At 41.1% G+C, this 22,245-nt stretch overlaps 1 protein-coding gene across 1 annotated transcript in view; it reads left to right on the forward strand.

Moving 5' to 3' along the window:
• The window catches only part of LOC126480306 (RNA helicase aquarius), a 346,791-nt gene that overhangs the window by 142,310 nt on the left and 182,236 nt on the right, over positions 1 to 22,245 (forward strand). Inside the window, exon 9 of the mRNA XM_050103855.1 lies at positions 6,918 to 7,029. Coding sequence (XP_049959812.1) covers positions 6,918 to 7,029 — 112 coding nt within the window. The remainder of the gene's footprint in view (positions 1 to 6,917; positions 7,030 to 22,245) is intronic.

Here is a 22,245-nt window from a genome sequence, read left to right on the forward strand (position 1 = left end):
GACTGTTGCATTTCACAAGCAAATGCTCTAGCGAATGAGCTACCCAAGCATGACTCATGACTCGTCCTCAGTTTTATTTTGACTAGTACCTCGTATCCTACCTTCCACATGCCACGGAAGGTCTCCTGCGAAACTTGCAAGACTAGCTCTTCTGGAAGAAAGGATATTGTGGAAACATGATCTAAACGCAGCCTGGGGATGTTTCTAGTATTAAATTTTCACTCTCAAGTGGAGTGTGCACTGATATGAATTTGCATGGCAGATTCATCCTTGTCATCATCTTGGACAGTTTCCTGCCTCTGGCTGGGTCTGTATGGAACATAGGCTTCTCCATCGTCTTCTGTCTTGCCACCATCTCTCAGTCTTCACCTTGGTCCAGTCTTCTCCTTTCTTCTGGACGCATTCCTTTACTCCTTTCAGATATGTCTCTCGGTCTTCCTCTTGGTCTCTTTCCTTCCAGTTTCATCTCGTGTATCCTCGTGGGTATCCTCTTTTCCTCCATTCTCTTAACGTATCCATACCATCTCAGCCTTGAATTCTCTCTCTCTCTCTCTCTCTCTCTCTCTTCCTGTAATGGTTTCACCTTCATTAACTCTCTGATCCTCTCATTTCTTAACCTGTCTATCTTTGTCACTGCAGTACTGTTTCTCAAGAATTTAATCTCACTAGCTTGTACTTTGCATTTCTCTCTTCCTTTCTTAACCCAGGTTTCTGATGCACATGTCAGGATTGGAACGTAGTATGACAGGTATATAAGCTTTTTACTGATTTGGGGTACATCCTTGCTCCATATCAGGCTTCTGACACTCTTCCAAAATTCTTGTGCTTTTCTCCTCCGCTTGTTTATTTCTCTGTCGTTTTTTCCGTCTTCCTGTATCAGGCTTCCTAGGTACTTGAAACTCTCCACTCTCCTCAATTGTTCCCCACCAGTTGTTATTCCAGTTTGTTCCTCTCTCCTTCTTTCTTGTTGTGATAATCATCTCACTCTTACTTATACTAAATTTCATCCCATATTCTTGTACTGTTCGTTCCCATACATCCAACTGCTCTTGTACTTCCTCCTCCTCATTCCCGCAAATCATCAAGTCATTGCAAACACCATAGCTTTCATCTTCCTGTCACCAATTACTTGTGCTACTGTACTCATTATATCATCCATCACTACAATGAAGAGTAATGGTGAAAGTGCACTTCCCTGCCTCAGGCCGTTCTTCTGTTCAATCCAAGCTGATCTCTCTCCTCCCACTTTCACACAGCTCACACTTCCATGGTACATTTCCCTTATCCTCAAAATAATCTGTTTTGCTACTCCTCTGTTCTCCAGGGCTTTTCACAGTTTGCTTCTACGTACACTATTATACGCTTTTTCAGTGTCCAGTAAAGTCATTAGTAGATCTATTCCATATTCATAGTGCTGTTCCTGCAGTTGTCTTACACAAAAATTAGATCCACCGTGGACCTTCCTTTTCTGAAGCCATGTTGCTTTTCTCTTATTCTTCCTTCTAATTTTGCCCGAATTCGTGCTTCCAAAATTTTCTCAAAAATCTTTGCACAGTGACTCATCAGTGTTTCCTTCTTAAAGATTGAAACAATTATTCCCTTCTTCCAGTCTTCTGGGATCATCTTCCATCTCCTCACAATTTTCATTACTCGATATAGCCATTGTATCCCCACCTCTCCTGCTGCTCTCACCATCTCTACACTTAGCTCATCCAGACCTGTAGACTTCCCTTCCTTCATCTTGCCCAGTGCCTCTTCCACTTTTCCCCATGTAAGGTCTTTTTCTATTTGCTGTTCCTACCCTTTCTCTCCTCGGCTTGTTCCTCCTCGTTCAGATTTCCATTCGAGTTCAGGAGTTCTTCAAAATACTCCTTCCACATATTCTTGAGTTCTTCCTTATTCTCTACCCCTTGTCCACTTTTGTTCACCATTCGAGCATAATCTGTCATACTGTTCTTTCTCTTACTTTTAATCACCCCATATAACACCTTTTTTGAACCTTCACTATCCTCCTCCATCGTTCTGGTCCACTGTTCCATCCTTTTTCTTCTTTCCTCCACCACCACTCTTTTTGCTTATTTCTTTCTTACCTGACACTCTTCTCTTGTCTCTACTGATCTCTTCTGGAACCATACTCTAAAGGCTCTATTCTTCTTCTGTACTATATCCTTTGTTTTATCATTCCACCAGGGTGTTTTTTTCCATCTCTTTTTGTTGCTTGTCCTCCCACATATTGCTTCCACTGCACTTACTAATGTTCCCTTGAATCTACCCCATTCCTTTTCTACCATTTTTGGTTCATCCTTTGGGATGCTTTCCTTTACTACTTGTAGGTGCTGTAGCCTGCTTTCTTCCTCCTTCAACTTCCGTACCCTTATATGTCTTTTCTGGTTTTCTGTCCCTTTATTGTCCTTAGTCCCTCTCAGGTTCTTTACCAGCAAATGGTGGTTGCTATCCAAGGCCTCTGGTAGTATTAGCTTAACGTCAGTGATGATCCTATTCATCTCACTATCGTACAGCAAGTAGTCAACTATCGACTTTCTCTTTAAGTCATGACTGTACCAAGTAATCTTGTGGCTCTCCTTTTTCCTGAACCAAGAGTTCTCAACCAGCAGCCGGCCGCTGTGGCCGAGCGGTTCTAGGCATTTCAGTCTGGAACCGCACTGCTGCTACGGTCTTAGGTTCAAATCCTGCCTTGGGCATGGATGTATGTGATATCCTTAGGTTAGTTAGGTGTAAGTAGTTCTAAGTCTGTGGAACTGATGACCTCAGATTTTAAGTCCCATAGTGCTTAGACCCATTTTGAACCCAGCTAGCAAGTCACTCCTTTGACAGAACTCCAATAGTCTTTCACCTTCCTCATTTCGGCAGCTCCAACCCCTCTGGTCCAAGCACACTTTTGCAGCCTTGTCTTTCTCTTCCAATGTGTGCATTTAAATCCCCCATTACTATCATATTCCTCCTTCCCATCTGCTTCTGCATTTCCTCTTCAAACTCTTGCTTCTCCTCAGAAGTGCAACCTGCCTGCGGTGCATACACTTGTATTACCTCTATGGTCGTCCCTTTGAGTGGCAGATTAAAGGTGGAAAATAAGAGATGAGGTACTGGCGGAAATAAAGCTATGAAGACAGGCCGTGAGCCACGCTTGTATTGCTAGTTCAGTAGCACACAGCTCAAGAAAGGCAAAGGTCCTGAGTTTGAGTCTTGGTCTAGCGCACAGTTTTAATTTGCCAGGATGATTATTTCTTAGTAGTGCTTCAAGAAAAGAACCTCATCTTTCCAGCATGGTTTCCATTTAAGTTCACAAAACATTTCTGTAATACTTGTATGTCGATCAAACCTGTTGTTGTTGTTGTTGTTGTTTGTGGTGGTGGTGGTGTAGTCTTCAGTCCGAAAAATGGTTTGATTCAGTTCTCTATGTTACCGTATTGTGTGCAAGCCTCTTCATCTCCAAATAACTACTACAACCTACATCCTTTTGAATATGGTTACTGTATTCCTCTCTTGGTCTCCCTCTACAAGTTTTGCTCCCCACACTTCCATCCAGTACTAAATTAGTGATCCCTTGATATCTCAGAATGTGTCATATCAAACAATTGCTTCATTTAGTCAAGTTGTGCCGCAAATTTCTTTTCTCCTCAATTCCTGCCAACACCACCTCATTAGTTATATGATCTATCCAGCTAATCTTCAGCATTCTTCCATAGCCTGTTTCAAAAGATTCAATTCTTTTGTTGTCTGAACTGTTTATTGCCCACGTTTCACTTCCATACAAGGCTACACTCCAGACAAAAATCTTCAGAAAAGACTTCCTAACTCTTAAGTCCATATTCTCTTCTTCAGAACAGCTTTTCTTGCTGTTGCCAGTTTGCATTTTATGTCCTCTCTACTTCAGCCATCATAAGTATTTTGCTGCCCAAGTAGCAGTTCTAGCTGTTTCAAATTTACATTTTCTTTTCTCTCTACTTTAGTTATCATCAGCTATTTTACTGCCTGAATAGCAAAACTCTTCTATTCCTTTTAGCGTCTCATTTCCTAATCCAATTTCCTCTGTATAGCTGATTTTATTCAACTACAGTCCATTTTCGTTGACACTCATCTTATATCTTCCTGTCAAGACACTGTCTGTTCTGTTCAGCTGCTCTTCCAAGTTCTTTGCAGTTTCTGACAGAATTACAATGTCGTTGACAAACTTTAAAGTTTTTGTATCTTTTCCCTGAACCATAATTCCTTCTCCAAATTTTTATTTGGTTTCCTTTACTGCTTACTCATGTACTGAAGGAAAATAATCAAGGATAGATCACAAATCTGCCTCTTTCTTTTCTCAACCACTGCTTTCCTCTCATGCCTCTCAATCTCATAACTGCTGTCTGGTTTCCATACAAGTTGTAAATAGCCTTTCACTCCATGCATTTTATCCCTGCTACCTTCAGAACTTCAAACAGTGTAATCCACTCAACATTGTCAAAAGTTTTCTCAGAGTCGACAAATACCATAGACATAAGTTTGCCTTTCCTTAATGTATCTTCTCAGATAGCTGTAGAGTATTGCCTTGAACCTATAGGTAGCAAATCTAGTAGCATATCTGATCTGGTGTGGATCCCAAATACTCCAGCAGTATTAAAAAATGGTTCACACAAGTGCTCTGCATGCGGTCCCCTGTATAGGTGAGCTATACTTTCCTAGAGTCCTTCCAATAAAACGAAATTGTTTGCCTTCCCTATCATCAATCTTATGTGCTCATTCCATTTCATATGGCTTTGCAGTGTTGTGCCAAAATATTTAATTAACGTGATTGTCAAGCAGCACACTACTGATATTGTATTCCAACATTGCAGGATTGTTTTTCTTATTTGTCTGCATTAAATATTTATTTATTTATTTATTTATTTTTTTTTGATTGAGAACAAACTACCACTCATCATATCAAATATAAATTCTGTTTAGATGAGTTGCTGTATCCTCCACAGTCACTCAACAATGACATTTTCCCACACAGTAAAGCGTCATCAGCAGTCACAGACTGCTGCGCTTACCCTATCTGTTAGATCGTTTATGCATGGAAATAACAAGAGCAGACCTATCACACTTCCCCTGGGACACTCCTGACAAAACACTTGTCTCTGATGAACCCTCAACATTTGGGATAACAAACTGGGTTAAAAATCTTTGACCTTCTCACACATGTGAGAACCTTTTCCATTGCTGAGCCTTCAGACTTCTTGTACATTGTGTGACCAAGAGGACTTTTCAGACTGTTCAGTTTCAACTTATCACTGTTACTTTCTTAGCGTCACTTGGTGGTTACACGTAGAGTAATCAAAGGTTATACTTCAAGGAATCGTGCCTCCACCCAAATCTTCAGAAAACAGTTATATCTACATTTTGCCTTCACAGCTGACTGGCAAATTACAAACCATAAATCCCATTCAGCGGGGAAGTGTTACCAAACTGCAGTAAATCAAAATACTAGGGAATAACAGTAGATAGAACTCTAAATTTCTAGCAGCATCTCTAGATTGTAATGCTAAAGTCAAAATGAGAAATAAAGTTCTTCAAACAGTTGCTGGTACCAGATGGGTAGCTAATGTTCATGTTTTAAGATCCACAGCCTTGACCATGTCATACTGCGCTGCTGAATACTGCTGTGGGACCTGGATCACATTAAGAAGATAGAAGTGCAACTCAAGCAGGCAGTGCAAGTAGTTGCGAAATGTATTCAGAGTACGAACATCCTATGACATCCTGTTCTAAGCAATATGCCACCTCCAGCTCTGAGAAGATCAGAAGCTCTGCTGAATGTCCGTAACAACATACAAACAAATCGTCAGCTACCCATTCATCAAGATACTGCACAAGCAAAACATTAACACTTGAAGTCAAAAAAACTATAATGGCACCCAGGAAACAAACTCGTTTGATCCTACTTCAGTGTCATCCATTCATGGAAAATCCAGTGGGAGAAGTCATGAGTCATCAACATAGATCTAGTTGAAAACCCTTCCATGTGGAAGGATTCTATCTCCCCAGAAGTCACTGAAGAATCTTAAACCAGATTTGAACCTGACAAGGCAAATGTGGTTATTTACTGCTGAAGTGGAGATGGGCTGATTTTGCAAATTGTGACTGTGGTGCCTCATTACAGACAGACCGCCATATTGTTGCGGACTGTTCTCTTCATGTGTACATAGGAACAATAATAGGCACTCACTACACATCAGATGAAGTGATTGAATAGATAAGGGAATTAGATCTAGAGATGTTAGATTGTATGAGTATATAATTGTGAACCTTTGTCCACAGATATTTGTATTTGTTTTCATCATATGATAAATAAATAATAATTCTGAGGCCTTCATCAACAGTCTGCTGTTCTCTGGTTCACAGAATGTCGTGTGAGAAAAGGACAAGCTGAGTTTTGCACAAGCCTAGACTGATTTACTGTATGTTGAAAGTATATTAATGACTGCATATCACTGATAGCATTGTGCTTGAAGGGTGTATGGTGTAGTGTTGTTATTGACTTCTGCTGCATATTGGTTATGTAAAGCTCATATGTTTCATTTTTCATGGTTAGACAAACTTTTTGTTAAGTGCACCTTACACTTGATTCTGCAGTTTCTATACAGGTGAATTAGTGGTCTCGCTACTACATTTCAAACTGAATAAGTAAGTATGCCTGGGTAATAGTTTCTATGGAAGGTGGTGGATTTTTTGTTTGATAATTGGCAGTTAAAAATATGGTACGTTTTGAATGTGTTTTTTGAATACGCTAGGATTGCTGCAATTTTTCAAATTTTCCTGCACTTAAATTATAGTTATTTCCATGCTAAACTATAACTATTTTAATACTTTCATGTGTTACATTAAAACCATACTTTTATAAAGGGATATGAGTAATTGTTTTTCCTATTCAGTCAGCAGAAATTAAGAGCAATAGCAACATATTTGAACCTAGTGCCAGGAGAGGAATCTGCTGAGGTTGAAGAATGGCATCGTGTTGATAGGAACTTTCTGCTGGAGTTGCTGGTAAGTGGCCAAGCTTTATATATTATTTTACATGCTTATATGTTAGTTTCTAAGCCTAATTAAATTGTTTCTCTTTTCATGTTGGGGCATAGACTTTGATGTTCTGTGCCGTAATCATTAAAGTAAATTTATTGCTCTGCTTTCTGATACAGGCAGACACTGTAAATATTTTGTATAAAATGTCAGAAAGAACCAGTTTTAGTTCATATGTTATTGTCAGTACTCCAAAGGAAACTTGAGAATTTGTTAGGGAAATGCTAACAGTACACTTACAAGAAAGATATGTCTGAACCTAAAAGCTTATGTAATTGTGAGGTGTCATAAATAAAAGCATGAGAAGACTACGGTTCAAATCCAGAACTGGACATCTGTTACAACCTGCTGGAAGTTTCTCTAAATCACTTCAGGCAATTGCTTTGATTGTTCTTTCAGCAAGATGATAGCCAGTTCTTGTATTCTGTCTACGTGAACTAGTGCTTTATCTCTGATAACATCATTATCTGAAGGACATTAAGCTTAAACCAAACTCTCCTCATTTTCTTCTCCCATTTCCAGAATTCAAAAGTGCTGTTGTGAGACGAGGATAAAAATGATACAAATAGTGAAATAAATGCTTATGCAGCTGTTATAATTTTCTGGGACAACCTCATAAAGAGAGCAGCTGGCGTATCAGTATGTTTGATAGGTCATCTCTTCTTGTAGCTTAGTGCTTGATTATGCAGTGTAGAAGCTATGACAGGATTTGCAGTGTACTAATAGATTAGATTTTCTTCTCCCATTTCCAGAACTCAAAAGTGCTGTTGTGAGACGAGGATAAAAATGATACAAATAGTGAAATAAATGCTTATGCAGCTGTTATAATTTTCTGGGACAACCTCATAAAGAGAGCAGCTGGCGTACCAGTATGTTTGATAGGTCATCTCTTCTTGTAGCTTAGTGCTTGATTATGCAGTGTAGAAGCTATGACAGGATTTGCAGTGTACTAATAGATTACATTAGATTACATGTGTGCTCCCACACTCAGCCCTGTCCTTTTTTTATTTTACAATCGTATTGACCAACTAGGATCACGTTAACAACTTCAGTTCCTCTTCTTCCTTTGTTGTTGTTTCCTATTTTTCCAGTATTCCCTCATTTTCTCCCCATGAAGTCTCTTCCTTTCTTCTGTCCATGTTGTTCCCGATTTTTTATTTCTTCTGCTTTGAAAGCCTTCCAAATTTAGTATTTTGTTTTTAAAACGGTTTCTTTCTGCTATTTCTCATTCTTTGATGTTGTTTCTTTCAAGATCTTTTCTTACTTCTGTAATCCATGCTATTGTTGATTTCTTCTTCCAGAAATATAGGAGTATTTGTTTTGTTAGTCTATTTCCATCCATTCGGTAGAGATGTCCAAAAAAGGTTAATCTTCGTTTGGCCATTACTTCAGATATTTTCTCTATATTTTTGTAGATCTCCTCATTACTTCTTATTTTCCAACCATCTGCAGTTTCCATTGCACCCATTATTTTTCTAATAATCCTTCTTTCCAGTACCTCTAGTTTGTCCATCTTATAGTTCATCGTTAGGCATTCAGATCCATATAAACATTCTGGTCGTACCACTGTGGTGTAGTGCCCTGTCCTTTATTTTATACATTTTTGTTGTTCTAAGATTGATCTGGTGGTGCTAGAAGAGTGTGTACAACAGCTTATATGACAAGACCAGCAACAAAGTCATGATTCCCAGTGTAAGGTACCATGTTTATGTTTAGTTATGTGAACTGGCAAGTCTGTTAAAAAAAGTAAATTATAATTATCATACAATGTAAAATGTGGTCTACATCCTTTTCTATTATTTTTCTTTGCGCTCAAGAGTCTTTTCCTTTGAAACGGGGTGGTGGGTGTGAGGGGGGGGGGGGGGGTAGAGAGAGAGAGAGAGAGAGAGAGAGAGAGTACTTTCCTGTTTTATTAGCTTTGTTTCTGATCTGCATTAAAATCTATTTCTGACTTGGCATATATCCAAGGCAGGAACTGACGACAGTAGTACCATGGATGCAATTACGGCATCCATCGTCACCCTGGCTTGCAGATACGTAGTGTCCATCCACCTCATGGTACATGAACATAAATATAACATACATCAAAACAGCAGATTATTTAATTCATTATGAAAATAACTTTTTATAGTGGCACTCGTCTCGTCTCTTTTTTTTTTTTTTTTTTTTTAAACTGCTTGTGCAACACATCACTTCACCAAAGCAATATGGTACACTGCAGATTCCTCCCCTTAGGTGAATGGTGTTTTCACTACAGTGAAACGTTAATGAAGCATTAAATATTCAAAATTCAAAACTAGTTTTAATCTTGTCACTATAAGCATTACTATCATTTGTCTCTTTAGTGTGCCAGCACAGTTGTAATTGTATTCCATTCATTTTTATTAACTGTGGAATGCTCCACATTTGATTGTAGACCATCAGTCATAGGTATATATTTCATTTGGATTCAGTTTCTTGGCATGTCTACCAGGTAATAATTCTCTTACTATGGATATGGGACCCCTCATAACAATTATTTATTACCCGTATGGATGATTAAGCAGTTCTAGCATATTTCTTTGTTTTCTCTTTGGAACTAATCATTATTAGGACTCACAGTCGAGTAGCCATTTAATCAAATCATCCATGTTTCATCTAATTGATTACATGTATTCCAGACCTCTGGCTTTTCTAGCCATGCTCATAAAACCTTTGAAAATCACTGGGCATGTGACGAGTCTGTGAATACAGGTTTCATTAAATGTACATAAGAATGGTTTCATGATGGAGACTGTTGAATATGGTGAAGAGGGAGAATGGTCAATGGAGGAGTAGAAAGAAAGGCAATGAAAGACTAAGAATGTTAGGATCTAAGAGAGAAACAAGATTTACCCCAATGACTAATACCCATCCCACATCCACCCATGATTCCTTCCCTGGCAGGTTCTTCGCTGAGGAGCTGGAGGTTGAAGTTGTTCAGCATAGTGTGTAGAATGGACTTTGTAGTTTTTACCCTTACAAGATCCAAAAGTGGGCCTAATCTCTTACTTTGGTGCCAAGTGTATAGGGCAGCATCATGATGCAGTCATTGCCTTTGCCTTTGTAAAATCTACATTAAAATGAAACCAATGCCGTGGACTAAATTGTGCAGACTTTCCATTAAAAAATTTTAAAATACCCAACTGTATTAATTATTATTTCCAATAATTTTTTTTAAAAAAGTTGGTGATTCCTCTATGAGGAGTATATGAGACACCACCAATTCACAGAGCTATGCTGGGATATTGCCCTGTGTAGCTGTTACAGGGACACCACATTCATTGTTATGAGGCCTGTTTCCTCATCAACGTCTTTAACATTCATAATCTGCTATTGAACCAGAGGAGTTATATGTTTTGAACAGTTTACAAGTATTTGTTGTTGGGCATTCTGTAACCAGTTACCTATCTTTCCAAAACTGGAGAATCACATACAAAATTCAGACGCTTGTGTCTTCATTATGCCATCTTTAAATTAGCATATGGACCAAATTAAAAGACTCAGGTCAACTAATCTACTTTGCAGGAAAGTTGAAGCCAATGGCACCACCTGTTCCTACAGAAAGTATCTGTATATGTTATTTATTCTCCTTTTTCTCTCAGGTGCATCCTTTTCCTCTAGGTCCACCTGTCCTCTCCATCACATTATATGAAGGTCATCCAGAAAGCAAAGAACAATTGAAGCCCACACCCAAAGCCGACCCTGTACCACTGTGATCACAAGCGTGCCAGTTAGCTCCTTCTCCCATCTTGATTGCAAGCCGAGTTTTGTTGCCAAGTAGTCATGCTATTTGTTCTATAACCTTTCGAAATAGTGGCGCTCATTGAAATTCCTGCCAAATGCAGAGTGCGTAGTGTTTTTTGTTTTTTGAATGCACAAAATGTTTGGCCTATTAAAATATATGGGCAAATAAAGAATGTTTATGCTGATAGTGCAATGAACAAGTCTTCAGTGATGTGGAATGTTGTCAGCAAAGGTGTTTTTGATTCATGCCAATGTGCAGCCATCGTACATCATTTGAACACAGCAAGAACTTAAGCATTTTAAGTTGGATATTTGTGGGTGTGGTCCTTATAGCCCTGACTTCGTACAAAGTGTTTTTCACTTATTCCCTAAACTAAAGGAATTTTTGGGTGGAAAACAGTTCGCAAATGATGAAGACTTCAAACAAGCTGTTACATCCTTGCTCAAATCTTCTGCGATAGAGGAATACAACATGGGAATTGAAAAATTGGTCCCATGTTACAATAAGAGCCTTGAGAGTTATAATGACTATATTGAAAAATAAAGTAAGGTACTGTAATACAGGGTGATTCAAAAAGAATACTACAACTTTAAAAATGTGTATTTAATGAAAGAAACATAATATAACCTTCTGTTATACATCATTACAAAGAGTATTTAAAAAGGTTCTTTTTCCCTAAAAAACAAGTTCAGAGATGTTCAATATGGCCCCCTCCAGACACACGAGCAATATCAACCCGATACTCCAACTCATTCCACACTCTCTGTAGCATATCAGGCGTAACAGTTTGGATAGCTGCTGTTATTTCTCGTTTCAAATCATCAATGGTGGCTGGGAGAGGTGGCCGAAACACCATATCCTTAACATACCCCCATAAGAAAAAATCGCAGGGGGTAAGATCAGGGCTTCTTGGAGGCCAGTGATGAAGTGCTCTGTCACGGGCTGCCTGGCGGCCGATCCATCACCACGGGTAGTTGATGTTCAGGTAGTTACGGACAGATAAGTGCCAATGTGGTGGCGCTCCATCCTGCTGAAATATGAATTGTTGTGCTTCTTGTTCGAGCTGAGGGAACAGCCAATTCTCTAACATCTCCAGATACTGTAGTCCAGTTACAGTAGCACCTTCGAAGAAAAAGGGACCAAAAACTTTATTGGCTGAAATGGCACAGAAAACGTTCACCTTAGGCGAGTCACGTTCATACTGAGTTGTTTCCCGCGGATTCTCAGTGCCCCATATACAGACATTGTGACGGTTGACTTTTCCGTTAGTGTGGAAAGTTGCTTCATCACTAAACACAATCTTTGAAACGAAAGATTCATCTGTTTCCATTTGAGCAAGGTTAAAATCACAGAAATCGATTCTTTTAATCTTATCAGCTGCAGACAGTGCTTGAACCAATTTCAGACAATAAGGTTTCATAACTAACCTTTTTCGTAGGACTCTCCATACAGTTGATTGTGGAATTTGCAGCTCTCTGCTAGCTCTGCGAGTCAATTTTCCTGGGCTGCAAACAAATGCTTGCTGGATGCGTGCTACATTTTCATCACTCGTTCTCGGCCGTCCAGAACTTTTCCCTTTGCACAAACACCCATTCTCTGTAAACTATTTATACCAACGTTTAATACACCACCTATCAGGAGGTTTAACACCATACTTCGTTCGAAATGCACGCTGAACAACTGTCGTCGATTCACTTCTGCCGTACTCAATAACACAAAAAGCTTTCTGTTGAGCGGTCGCCATCTTAGCATCAACTGACGCTGACGCCTAGTCAACAGCGCCTCAAGCGAACAAATGTACAACTAAATGAAACTTTATAGCTCCCTTAATTCACCGACAGATAGTGCTTAGCTCTGCCTTTTGTCGTTGCAGAGTTTTAAATTCCTAAAGTTGTGGTATTCTTTTTGAATCACCCTGTATTGTGAATAGTTTTTTGTGTTGAAATCTTTTGTTTTTATTTAGTTACGCCGAAATGCTCTTTACTTTCTGGATGATCCTCATACATACACACACAGGTACATTCGTAAAGATTAGGGTACACTATCCTGTTAATAGCCCATACAACTCTACCTTCTCCTTTTATATACATAAACGGAGGTAACCTACTCCTACCGTAGCCTGTATTCGTACCTGGTTTTCAGTCTGTCATCCGTGTGATATTTGTCTTACTGCTTTGTACTTACTCCCTACTGTAATTCTGAATGTCCTCATATTGTATGTTTCAGCAAAGGCCCTCCAATTATATGGTGCAGCAGTCGTACATGGTTTTTAGCCCATCATGCTTACAGTTCATAGTTGACGGTATATCCTGTGGCCCTCCCTCTGTCCTCCCCCATCAAAGTGACAGAGCTAACATCCAACTCCACTCAGAAAGAAAATAACTCATCTTGGTTCTGCAGCCTGTTTGCTAGCTAAAGTCTGTTGGTTTCTGTTGTTGCCACATAGTAGCATATAACTATGTTAGTTGTAAGAGATGTTGAAAGGACTTTTTATGCCACATATATTTTGATCTTATCTATATTATAGACACATTTTTATTTTCCCCTTCAAGGGTCTACTAAGAAAACGACCATGGGCTGTGGAATCCCTGTAATTTTTTATCGACCTTCATAACAATGGAAAAATTTCCTCATTTTTTTCTTTAATTGTGAACTGTGATGAAAGACTTTCACTTGCATCACGTCATTAAGTTTAAAATTAGGGATGCTTGCTTTTAAATTATGTTCTTGCATTTAGCATTGTGTGTGTCTACTTAAATTCTTCCTTACTTTTCCTTGTAACTCACTAGATGTTACGTCTTCTAATTTAGGGAAGAAAAACAATGGTTCTCCCATGAACATTTTATTCAACGCTTCTACTTGAGTAATTCATTAAGGATAACTTGAAACTCTGGAATCATCTGTGTCCAGAGTGTGTGTTTTTTGGAACAATATGTACAACACAAGATCCCTATTTCTTTCATAATTCTTTCAGGGGAACTGAATTATGGACGATATTTTGAAATAAGTACGTGTTTTACACCTTCCCGTGCCAAAACTCTTTGAAATTACTACTTATAAATTGAATTCCAATTTTGAAAAGTGAGTGATTTGGTTTGCTTATGTCTATGAAATAATCGCTTAAGCAATTGATTAGGGTAGTTTATTTTGCCTAATTCAGTGGGATATAACATTACATGTTGAGAACAACATTCTACCAAAACAAAAATATAAGATCCACCATTTCTGCCCTTTGGCAAAGGATCAAAAAAATTTGCTGCTGTTAAAAGATATGGTGCTTTAGGAATTATGAGATACTTTGAATGTTTTATTGTCCATTTCTTTGTTTAACTTTTTGCATTTTATTTCTCTACTCAAATTTCGTAAAATAATAAAAGTTTTGTCATACATTGAGTGCACTTTTGTATAAAAAAATGTCCATTTGTGTAATGTATGAACCAAACCAGATGCTTTACTACTAGTTTACACACACACAACTTCCAGTGCTATGAGTTTTTGTGTTGTCTCCAAAATAATGTATCACATTTGAAGAACCACTTAGTCTTATCCTCCCCTGTTAAAATAACGTCTGTGCACATATTCATTACTTTACCAAAATATTCATTACTTTTCAGCTCATCTTTCATTTTTTTAGCTTTTTTGTTCGTGTTACTAATAGCTAAGAAAATGTACTCTAAATATAAGCCCAGGCCCTTCTATTTTAGCTCCTGTGTTCGTCCCCACAGGTATTCATGACAGCACATATGGCACCACATTTTGCAAAACCTTCACATAATTATTTTATCCATTTTGGTTGGAGAAAACGTCAGCTGTTTTCATAAATTACTATGTAGGAAATACTGCAACTGGCCACAAGTTTTCTTGAATGATTGTCAGATGGTACTGTTGACTTCTTTCATGTTTTACATTTTTGTCCTAAAACACAACGTTTATTGTTTGTGAGGCACAGTTTACAAAAGATTTTACATTTGCTTCCTAAAATTTAAAAAGTTTTTTGTGAGTACATAGTTTTACTCCATACCTTGTACTTACTTCCTGAAAAGCCCCCCTTTACATATTATAAGACAGAGGTTTCATTGTGGTCTGATTTGGACTGTAAAAGAAAATCTTAACTTCCGTACTGTAATATGTAAAAGAAGGCTTTTCAGAAAGTAAATACAATGTATAGAGCATATATAAGTGTAAAACTATGTAATCACAAAAAGCTTTGATAAATTTTGGGACACAAACGTTAAACTTTTGTAAACTGTACAGCAAAAAAACTTTTGTAAAATTTTAGGAGAAAAATGTAAAACTTTCAAGAAGTCAACGCTACCATCTGATGATGGGCTCAGGGCCGAAACTAGTAATATGGTATAATAAAATCATTCCAAAAAAACTTGTGGCTGGTTGTAGTATTTCCTACAGTACAACTTCACATAATTTATTTTTATTTTAAACTCTCGTAAAAAAAAAGTACCCAACTCATTTATCTACTGTTTAATGGTAGTCTGCTCTCCATTAAAAATGATAAAACATGAGTTTGTGTATATTTTGATCTGCAGTCCCCAAATAAGGGTCTGAAATTTTTGTGAATCCCAAACTATGGATAATAATTTTTTCTGTAGCTGTATAATTTAATTCGTGTTTATTAAGACAGCTGCAAGCAAAAATTGCATTATATTCTTCCCCATTGGGTTCCCATTTTTCTTGAAATGATTCACATCCAAGTCCATATTCTGATGCATCTGTTGCCAATTTAAAGCCCCACTGCGGGTCACGGGATTAGAATACGCCGAAGGTATTCCTGCCTCTCGTAAGAGGTGACTAAAAGGAGTCTCACACATTTCGGCCTTTATATGATGGTCCCAAGTAGGGTTTGACCTCCATTTTTCAAAATTTTCCCAAAGAACGAGCCAATTGGGGAAGGGCGCCTTACGTGGTGCATTGTGCACTGTGCCTTGAAATCTTTATCTCAGTTTCTCGTCATCTCATTGCAGTCCAGCTCATTCTGCATCTCTTGGGTGAGGACACGTTTCCTGGGTACGTGTTCCACCATACACTATGCAGTGTCTCTATCTGCGCTGATGATGACCATGGACTTCTTTGCACCTCATATCCAGCACAGTATCCAGTCTGTTGTGGTGGGACCACCATGTACCCTGTTGGTTGTAGCCCCCTGACAACACAGGGATTCCTTTGCTGATGCCTGCGCCGTTAACTCCCTATGTATGCCAAGGAGTAGATGCCTGTCATCCAGGGACATTGGGACTCTCGGCAAAGGCCATCCTGCCAGGTGGATTTTGCTGCAGCTGGGTGGCATCTGTGGGAAGGGCCACTATCAGGCGTATGATGTGCAATAAAGCTTACCACGCCATCACTTGCTGGTGGTCAGACACCAGCAGTCTCTAAGCGTTCCAAGTCTCAGTACAATGCAAGAAAGTATGACCCTAAATCATTACCCTCCCTTGCCACACCATGAGAGTATTGCCAAGCTAAGGATGGCAGCAGACCTTATTCACCCCAGTACTTCATATGTATGAGAATGGATGGGGACTCCTTTGTTTTGATGAAGCCACAGTTTTTTGTAGAGCATTTAGAGGACAAGTTTGGGGAGGTAGAGGGCTTGTCCAAAATGCACTCTGGGTCAGTCGTGATAAAAACGGCATCCTCTGCCCAGTCACACGGGCTTTACTTGCTTGTAACAAGTTGCAAGATGTTTCTGTTACCATCACCCCACATAAGAGCTTAAATATGGTCCAGAGTATTATATTCCATAGGGACCTTCTTTTGCAAACTGACGATGAGCTGTGCGCCAATTTTGAGCTGCAAGGTGTTCATTTTGTGTGGTGAATCCATCAGGGTCCGAGGGATAATCAGGTTGCCACCGGTGCCTTCATCTTGGCCTTTGAGGGTAACACCTTACCCAAGCAGTTCAAGGTGATGGTCTACCGCTGTGATGTCAAGCCATATATCCCTCTCTTGATGTGGTGCTTTAAGTGCTGGAAATTCAGCCATATGTCTTCCCGCTGTACTTCCAGCGCCACATGTTGAGATTGTGGATGTCCATCACATCCCAATACTCCATGTGCCCCGCCTCCCATCTGTGTCAACTGAGGAGAGTATCATTAACCTTGCTCACGAGACTACAGGATTCTACAGAAAGAGAGGAAAATCATGGAATACAAGACCCTGGACTGACTGACTTACACTGAGGCTAAGAGGAAATTTGAGCACTTACATCCTGTGGCTATGATGTCCTCATACGCCGCCACTATGAGGACAGTTGTAGCCCCATCAGTTATCAGTTCCGTGAATTCCAGTTGGCTCTCAGAGCCAGAAGGCTGGGCCTGACTTCTTGATTGGGGGGGGGGGCAATTGCCCCCCCCCCCCCTCTTGCTCCTGCACCACCTACCTCAGGAGCACTGCCCCCCCCCCCCCCCAACCATCGGGGACACCAGTTTCCAGCCAGAGAAGCGTAAGTCTTCTTCGACTCCTCTTGCCAGGAAGGGATCCCAGGGTCAGTCCCTTCCAGGTTTCTGCTAGTGGGAGAGATGACACCTGCCAGTGGTTGAAGTGCCCAAAAGCAGCTGGTCCTAGGGCTTCATGATCCTCTTCAGTCCTGGAGACTGGGTCAATGAATCCCTCCCAGCCAGAGGAACGCAAGGAGCAGGGAGAAAAGTCCAAAAAGAAGACCCCTAAGACCAAGGAAATTGCGGTGGCACGCACACCACTGCCACCTACAAGCTCTGCATCTGGGGATGAGGTGGAGATTCTGGCGTCCACTAAGGACCTAGATCTAGCTGGACCCTCAGACACAAGGCAATAAGTCCGTGGCAGCAGGTGACCCTGAGGCATAAACTGCCTCATTGAATGTTCCATGCCTTCCCAGTCTCACGATGTCATCCACCAGTGGAATTGCAGCAGTTTTTTCCACCGCCTGGCCGAACTACGGCAACGGGTAAGCTTTACACCTGCTTTCTGCATTGCCCTCTAGGAAACCTTGTTCCCGGCAATGCCAAGCCCTGCCCTCCGCGGCTGTAAGGGATATTACAGGAACCATAGTGACTGTAATCGAGTGTCAGGTGGAGTTTGTGTTTACATCCTAAACTCAGTCTGTAGTGCAACTGTGTCCCTTCAAACCCCTCTTTAAGGTGTGACAGTCAGAATAAGGACAACGCAGGAAATAACTGTCTGCAATGTATATCTTCCTCCAGATGGTGCAGTACCCCTGAATGTATTAGCTGTACTGATTGATCAACTCCCTAAACCCTTCCTACTTTTGCAAGATTTTAATGCCCATAACCCCCTTGTGGGGTGGCACCGTGCTTACTGGCTGAGGTAGAGATGTCGAAACTTTACTGTCTCAGTTCGACCTCTGCCTCTTAAATACTGGGGCCGCCACACATTTCAGTGTGGCTCATGGCAGTTACTCGGCCATTGATTTATCCATTTGCAGCCCAGTACTTCTCCCATCTATCCACTGGAGTGCACATGACGACCTATGTGGTAGTGACCACTTTCCCATCTTCCTGTCACTGCCCAGGCGTCAGGCCCACAGACACTTGCCCAGATGGGCTTTAAACAAGGAAAACTTTCACCTCTGCTGTCACTGTTGACTCTCCCCCACACGGTAACATTGATGCGATGGTTGAACAGGGGACTACAGCAATCGTTAATGTGGTGGAAATTGCGATCCCTTGCTCTTTAGGGTACCCCTGGCGAAAGGTGGTCCCTTGGTGGTCGCCGGAAGTCGCTGAGGCAGTCGCTGAGGCAATTAAGGAGTGTCAGCGAGCTCTACAGTGGCATAAGCGGAACCCTTCCCTGGAGCACCTCATAGCCTTTAAGCGGCTCCATGCCCGCTTTGCCCAGCTTATCAGAAGACGGAGGCCCACTCCCAATGTTTATCCAAAATTTCCTGTCACTTCGTACTTTCCGTGTCCAACTTGGTGCTTGCCGTAGTTTGCCCCATATCCAGGAGTATGGGGTCCCACAGAGCTCCGTATTGAGTGTATCTCTATTTTTAGTGGCCATTAATGATCTAGCTGCAGCTGTAGGGCCGTCCGTCTCACCGTTTCTGTATGCAGACAACTTCTGCATTTTGTACTGCTCCACCAGTACTGGTGTTGCTGAGTGGCGCCTACAGGGAGACATCCACAAGGTGCAGTCATGGGCTCTAGCCCACAGTTTCCAGTTTTCGGCTGCCCATTTGTGTGTTACGGACTTCTGTTGGTGTTGTACCATTCATCAGGAACCAGTACTTTACTTTAATTATGATCCACTCACTGTAGTGAAGACATATCGATTCTTAGGAGTGGTTCTTGACACTCCATTGACTTGGCTTCCTCACCTCCGTCAGCTTAAGCAGAAGTGCTGGCAGCACCTCAATGCCCTCCGCTGCCTGAGCAACACCAACTGGGGAGCAGATCGATCTACACTGATACAGCTCTACAGGGCCCTTGTTCAATCCCAGTTTGGCTGTGGGAGTCTGGTTTATGATTCGGCTTTTAGGATGATTCCAATGAGCAGCGTCCTGGTGGAGGCCGGAGTCCCTCCATTGCAGGTTAGGCATGCGCAATTGCTCTTTAGTTACGTTGCACACATTTGTAGATCTCCTGCGCATCCGAATTACCGTCTCCTTTTCCTGCCCACAGTGGTTCATCTCCTGCATTGGCAGCCCAGGTCAGAGCTTACAGTTGCAGTTCGTGTGCGATCCCTTCTCTCCGAACTGGAGTTCTTACCTTTACCACCTATGTTTGAGGTTCATACAGGAACACCTCCATGATGTACACCTAGGCTGCGGCTTCGCCTGGACCTTTCACATGGCCTTAAGACTTAGTTAACCCTGGGACTCTCCGCTGTTACTTCCTCTCGATTCTCGACATGTACCGGGGCCATGAAGTGGTTTATACTGATGGCTCGATGGCTGATGGTCACGTTGATTTTGCCTATGTCCGTGGAGGACATATAGAACAGCACTCCTTGCCAGATAGCTGCAGTGTTTTCACTGCAGAGCTGGCGGCTATATCTCGTGCTCTTGAGCACATCCGCTCATGCTTAGGCGAGTCATTTCTCCTGTGTACTGACTCCTTGAGCAGCCTACAAGCCATTGACCAGTGCTACCCTCGTCATCCTGTGATTGCAACCATCCAGGAGTCCATCTATGCCCTGGAATGGTCCAGTTGTTCAGTGGTGTTTGTCTGGACTCCCAAGTCACGTCGGAATCCCAGGCAATGAACTTGCCGACAGGCTGGCCAAACAGGCTACGCAGAAACTGCTTTTGGAGATCGGCTTCTCTGAAACTGACCTGCATTCAGTATTACACCGCAAGGTTTTGCGGCTTTGGGACATGGAATGGCATAACCTCAGTACGCACAAGAAGCTGCATGTCATTAAGGAAACGACGAATGTGCGGAAGACCTCCCTGTGTGCATCTCGCAGGGACTCTGTGGTTCTCTGTCGGCTCCACATTGGCCATACGTGGCTGACGCATGGTTACCTCCTCCGTCGTGAGGACTCACCTCCTTGTTGCTGTTGCTCACGAATGATGGTCATCCATATCTTGCTGGACTGCCACTTTTAGCTGCCCTGCAGCGGACTTTTAACTTTCCCAGCACCCTACCTTCAGTGCTGGGTGACAATGCCTCAACAGCAGCTTTAGTTTTATGTTTTATTCATGAGGGTGAGTTTTATCATTTGCTCTAAGTTGTAGCACATGTCCTTTGTCCCTGTGTGTCCTCCACCCTAGTGCTTTCAGGGTGGGGGTTTTAATGTGTTGCAGAGTGGCTGGCTTTTCCTTTTTATCCTCATGGTCAGCCAGCCATGGTAACCTGCTTTCTTGTTTTAACCTCTTCTACCTGTTTCTTGCGTCTTTGACCATTTAAGTGTTTGTTGCCCTTCAGTCGTTGTTTTGGTTTTTCCTTTCATTCTGTTTTGTGTTGTCTCATTGTCTTATTCTCACCCTTGTGGCATTGTTTCCTTTGGAACAAGGGACCAATGACCTCGTAGTTTGGTCCCTTCCCCCCTCTTTTAAACCAACCAACCAATTTAAAGGTTGGATGCATCCTAGGGTGGCTCAAAATTGTAATTTGCATTAAAGCCTGCTTAACATTGTTAAATACTTCCATTGCGCCATCATCTCAGATCCAGTGGTATTGTTGTTTCGAATGTTTTATAAATTGTGTGTAGAAGCCAGCTAACCCTAGAAACGAATGCAGTTGTTTTACATTTCATGGGACTGGACAGTCTTTTATTGCCTGAAGTAACTCCAGATCAGATTCTATGCCATTTACTTGTATAGTATGCCCTAAAAACATTAATTCTTCTCTTTTAAAATTATATTTACTTTGTTTTATTGTTATCCCAGTCTCCAGCAATCCTTTTAAACATTTTAATAAGCAGAATGTGATGTTCTTCCCGTGTTTCAGAATCCAATAGTGTATCGTCCACATACATGATGAGGGCTTCTATTAAGTCATCCTACATATATTTAAACCGACAAGAAGACCCTGAACTGGAGAGACTTTACATCAAATGAGGATACTGTACAGGGTGTAGAATTCTTATGGAGGGGCACCTGCCAGTATATCCCATCAGTCAGATCTAATGAACTAAAGGACTTTGCTTGTTCGAACTTTGATAGTAATTTTTACATACCAACAGGCCTATCTCTTTCCATTCCAGTTTGCTTATTCAAAGTCCTAGTGTCTAAAACGTAGTGAGCACCCCCGTTTGGTTTCCTCATTACTAATAAGTGTTTATTAGAAGCATTTAAGCTACATTCTATAATACTATTTTCAACCATTTTCTGTATTTCTTCTTGTACCGCTGCAAAGACTCATATGAATCAAGACACAAAGGAATGAAAGACATTGGCTGCAGTTGACATTAATTTATATCAGTGGGGCAAATTCATGCCACACTGGGATTATAACCTGAATCCTCCTACTTATTAGGCAAGTCCGCTACCCACTAAGCTGTCCGGATGCAGTGGTCACCACAATTGGACTACTCTTGAACTACTCTAACATCCGTCCTGTCAGACCCAAATTGTCACCTTACTGATGTAGTGCCCCTATTCATTAGCCCCAGTACTCGTAGCATTTTGCCGATACCCATGAGAGTTTGAGGTTGGTGTTCATCTGCACTGAAGGGATCATTGGCCATCACCCATAATTATATATGTAGTGCCTGTCCTTTTGGACATCTGAAAGAACAGACACCATTTTGATCCTACAGCCACTATGAATCAAGACACAAAGGAATTAAAGACATTAGCTGCCTGTGGGCATCTGTGTACATCAATGGGGCAAGTTGAAAACTTCTGTTGGACCGGGATTCAAATCCAAGTCTCCTGCTTACTAGGCAGATGTGATTACTACACCATATGGACACAGTGGTCACTACAGTTGCTCGGACTACCCTAGAATGCATCCCGT

The sequence above is a fragment of the Schistocerca serialis genome, chromosome 1, assembly GCF_023864345.2.
Source record: "Schistocerca serialis cubense isolate TAMUIC-IGC-003099 chromosome 1, iqSchSeri2.2, whole genome shotgun sequence".
Taxonomy (NCBI): Eukaryota; Metazoa; Arthropoda; class Insecta; order Orthoptera; family Acrididae; genus Schistocerca; species Schistocerca serialis.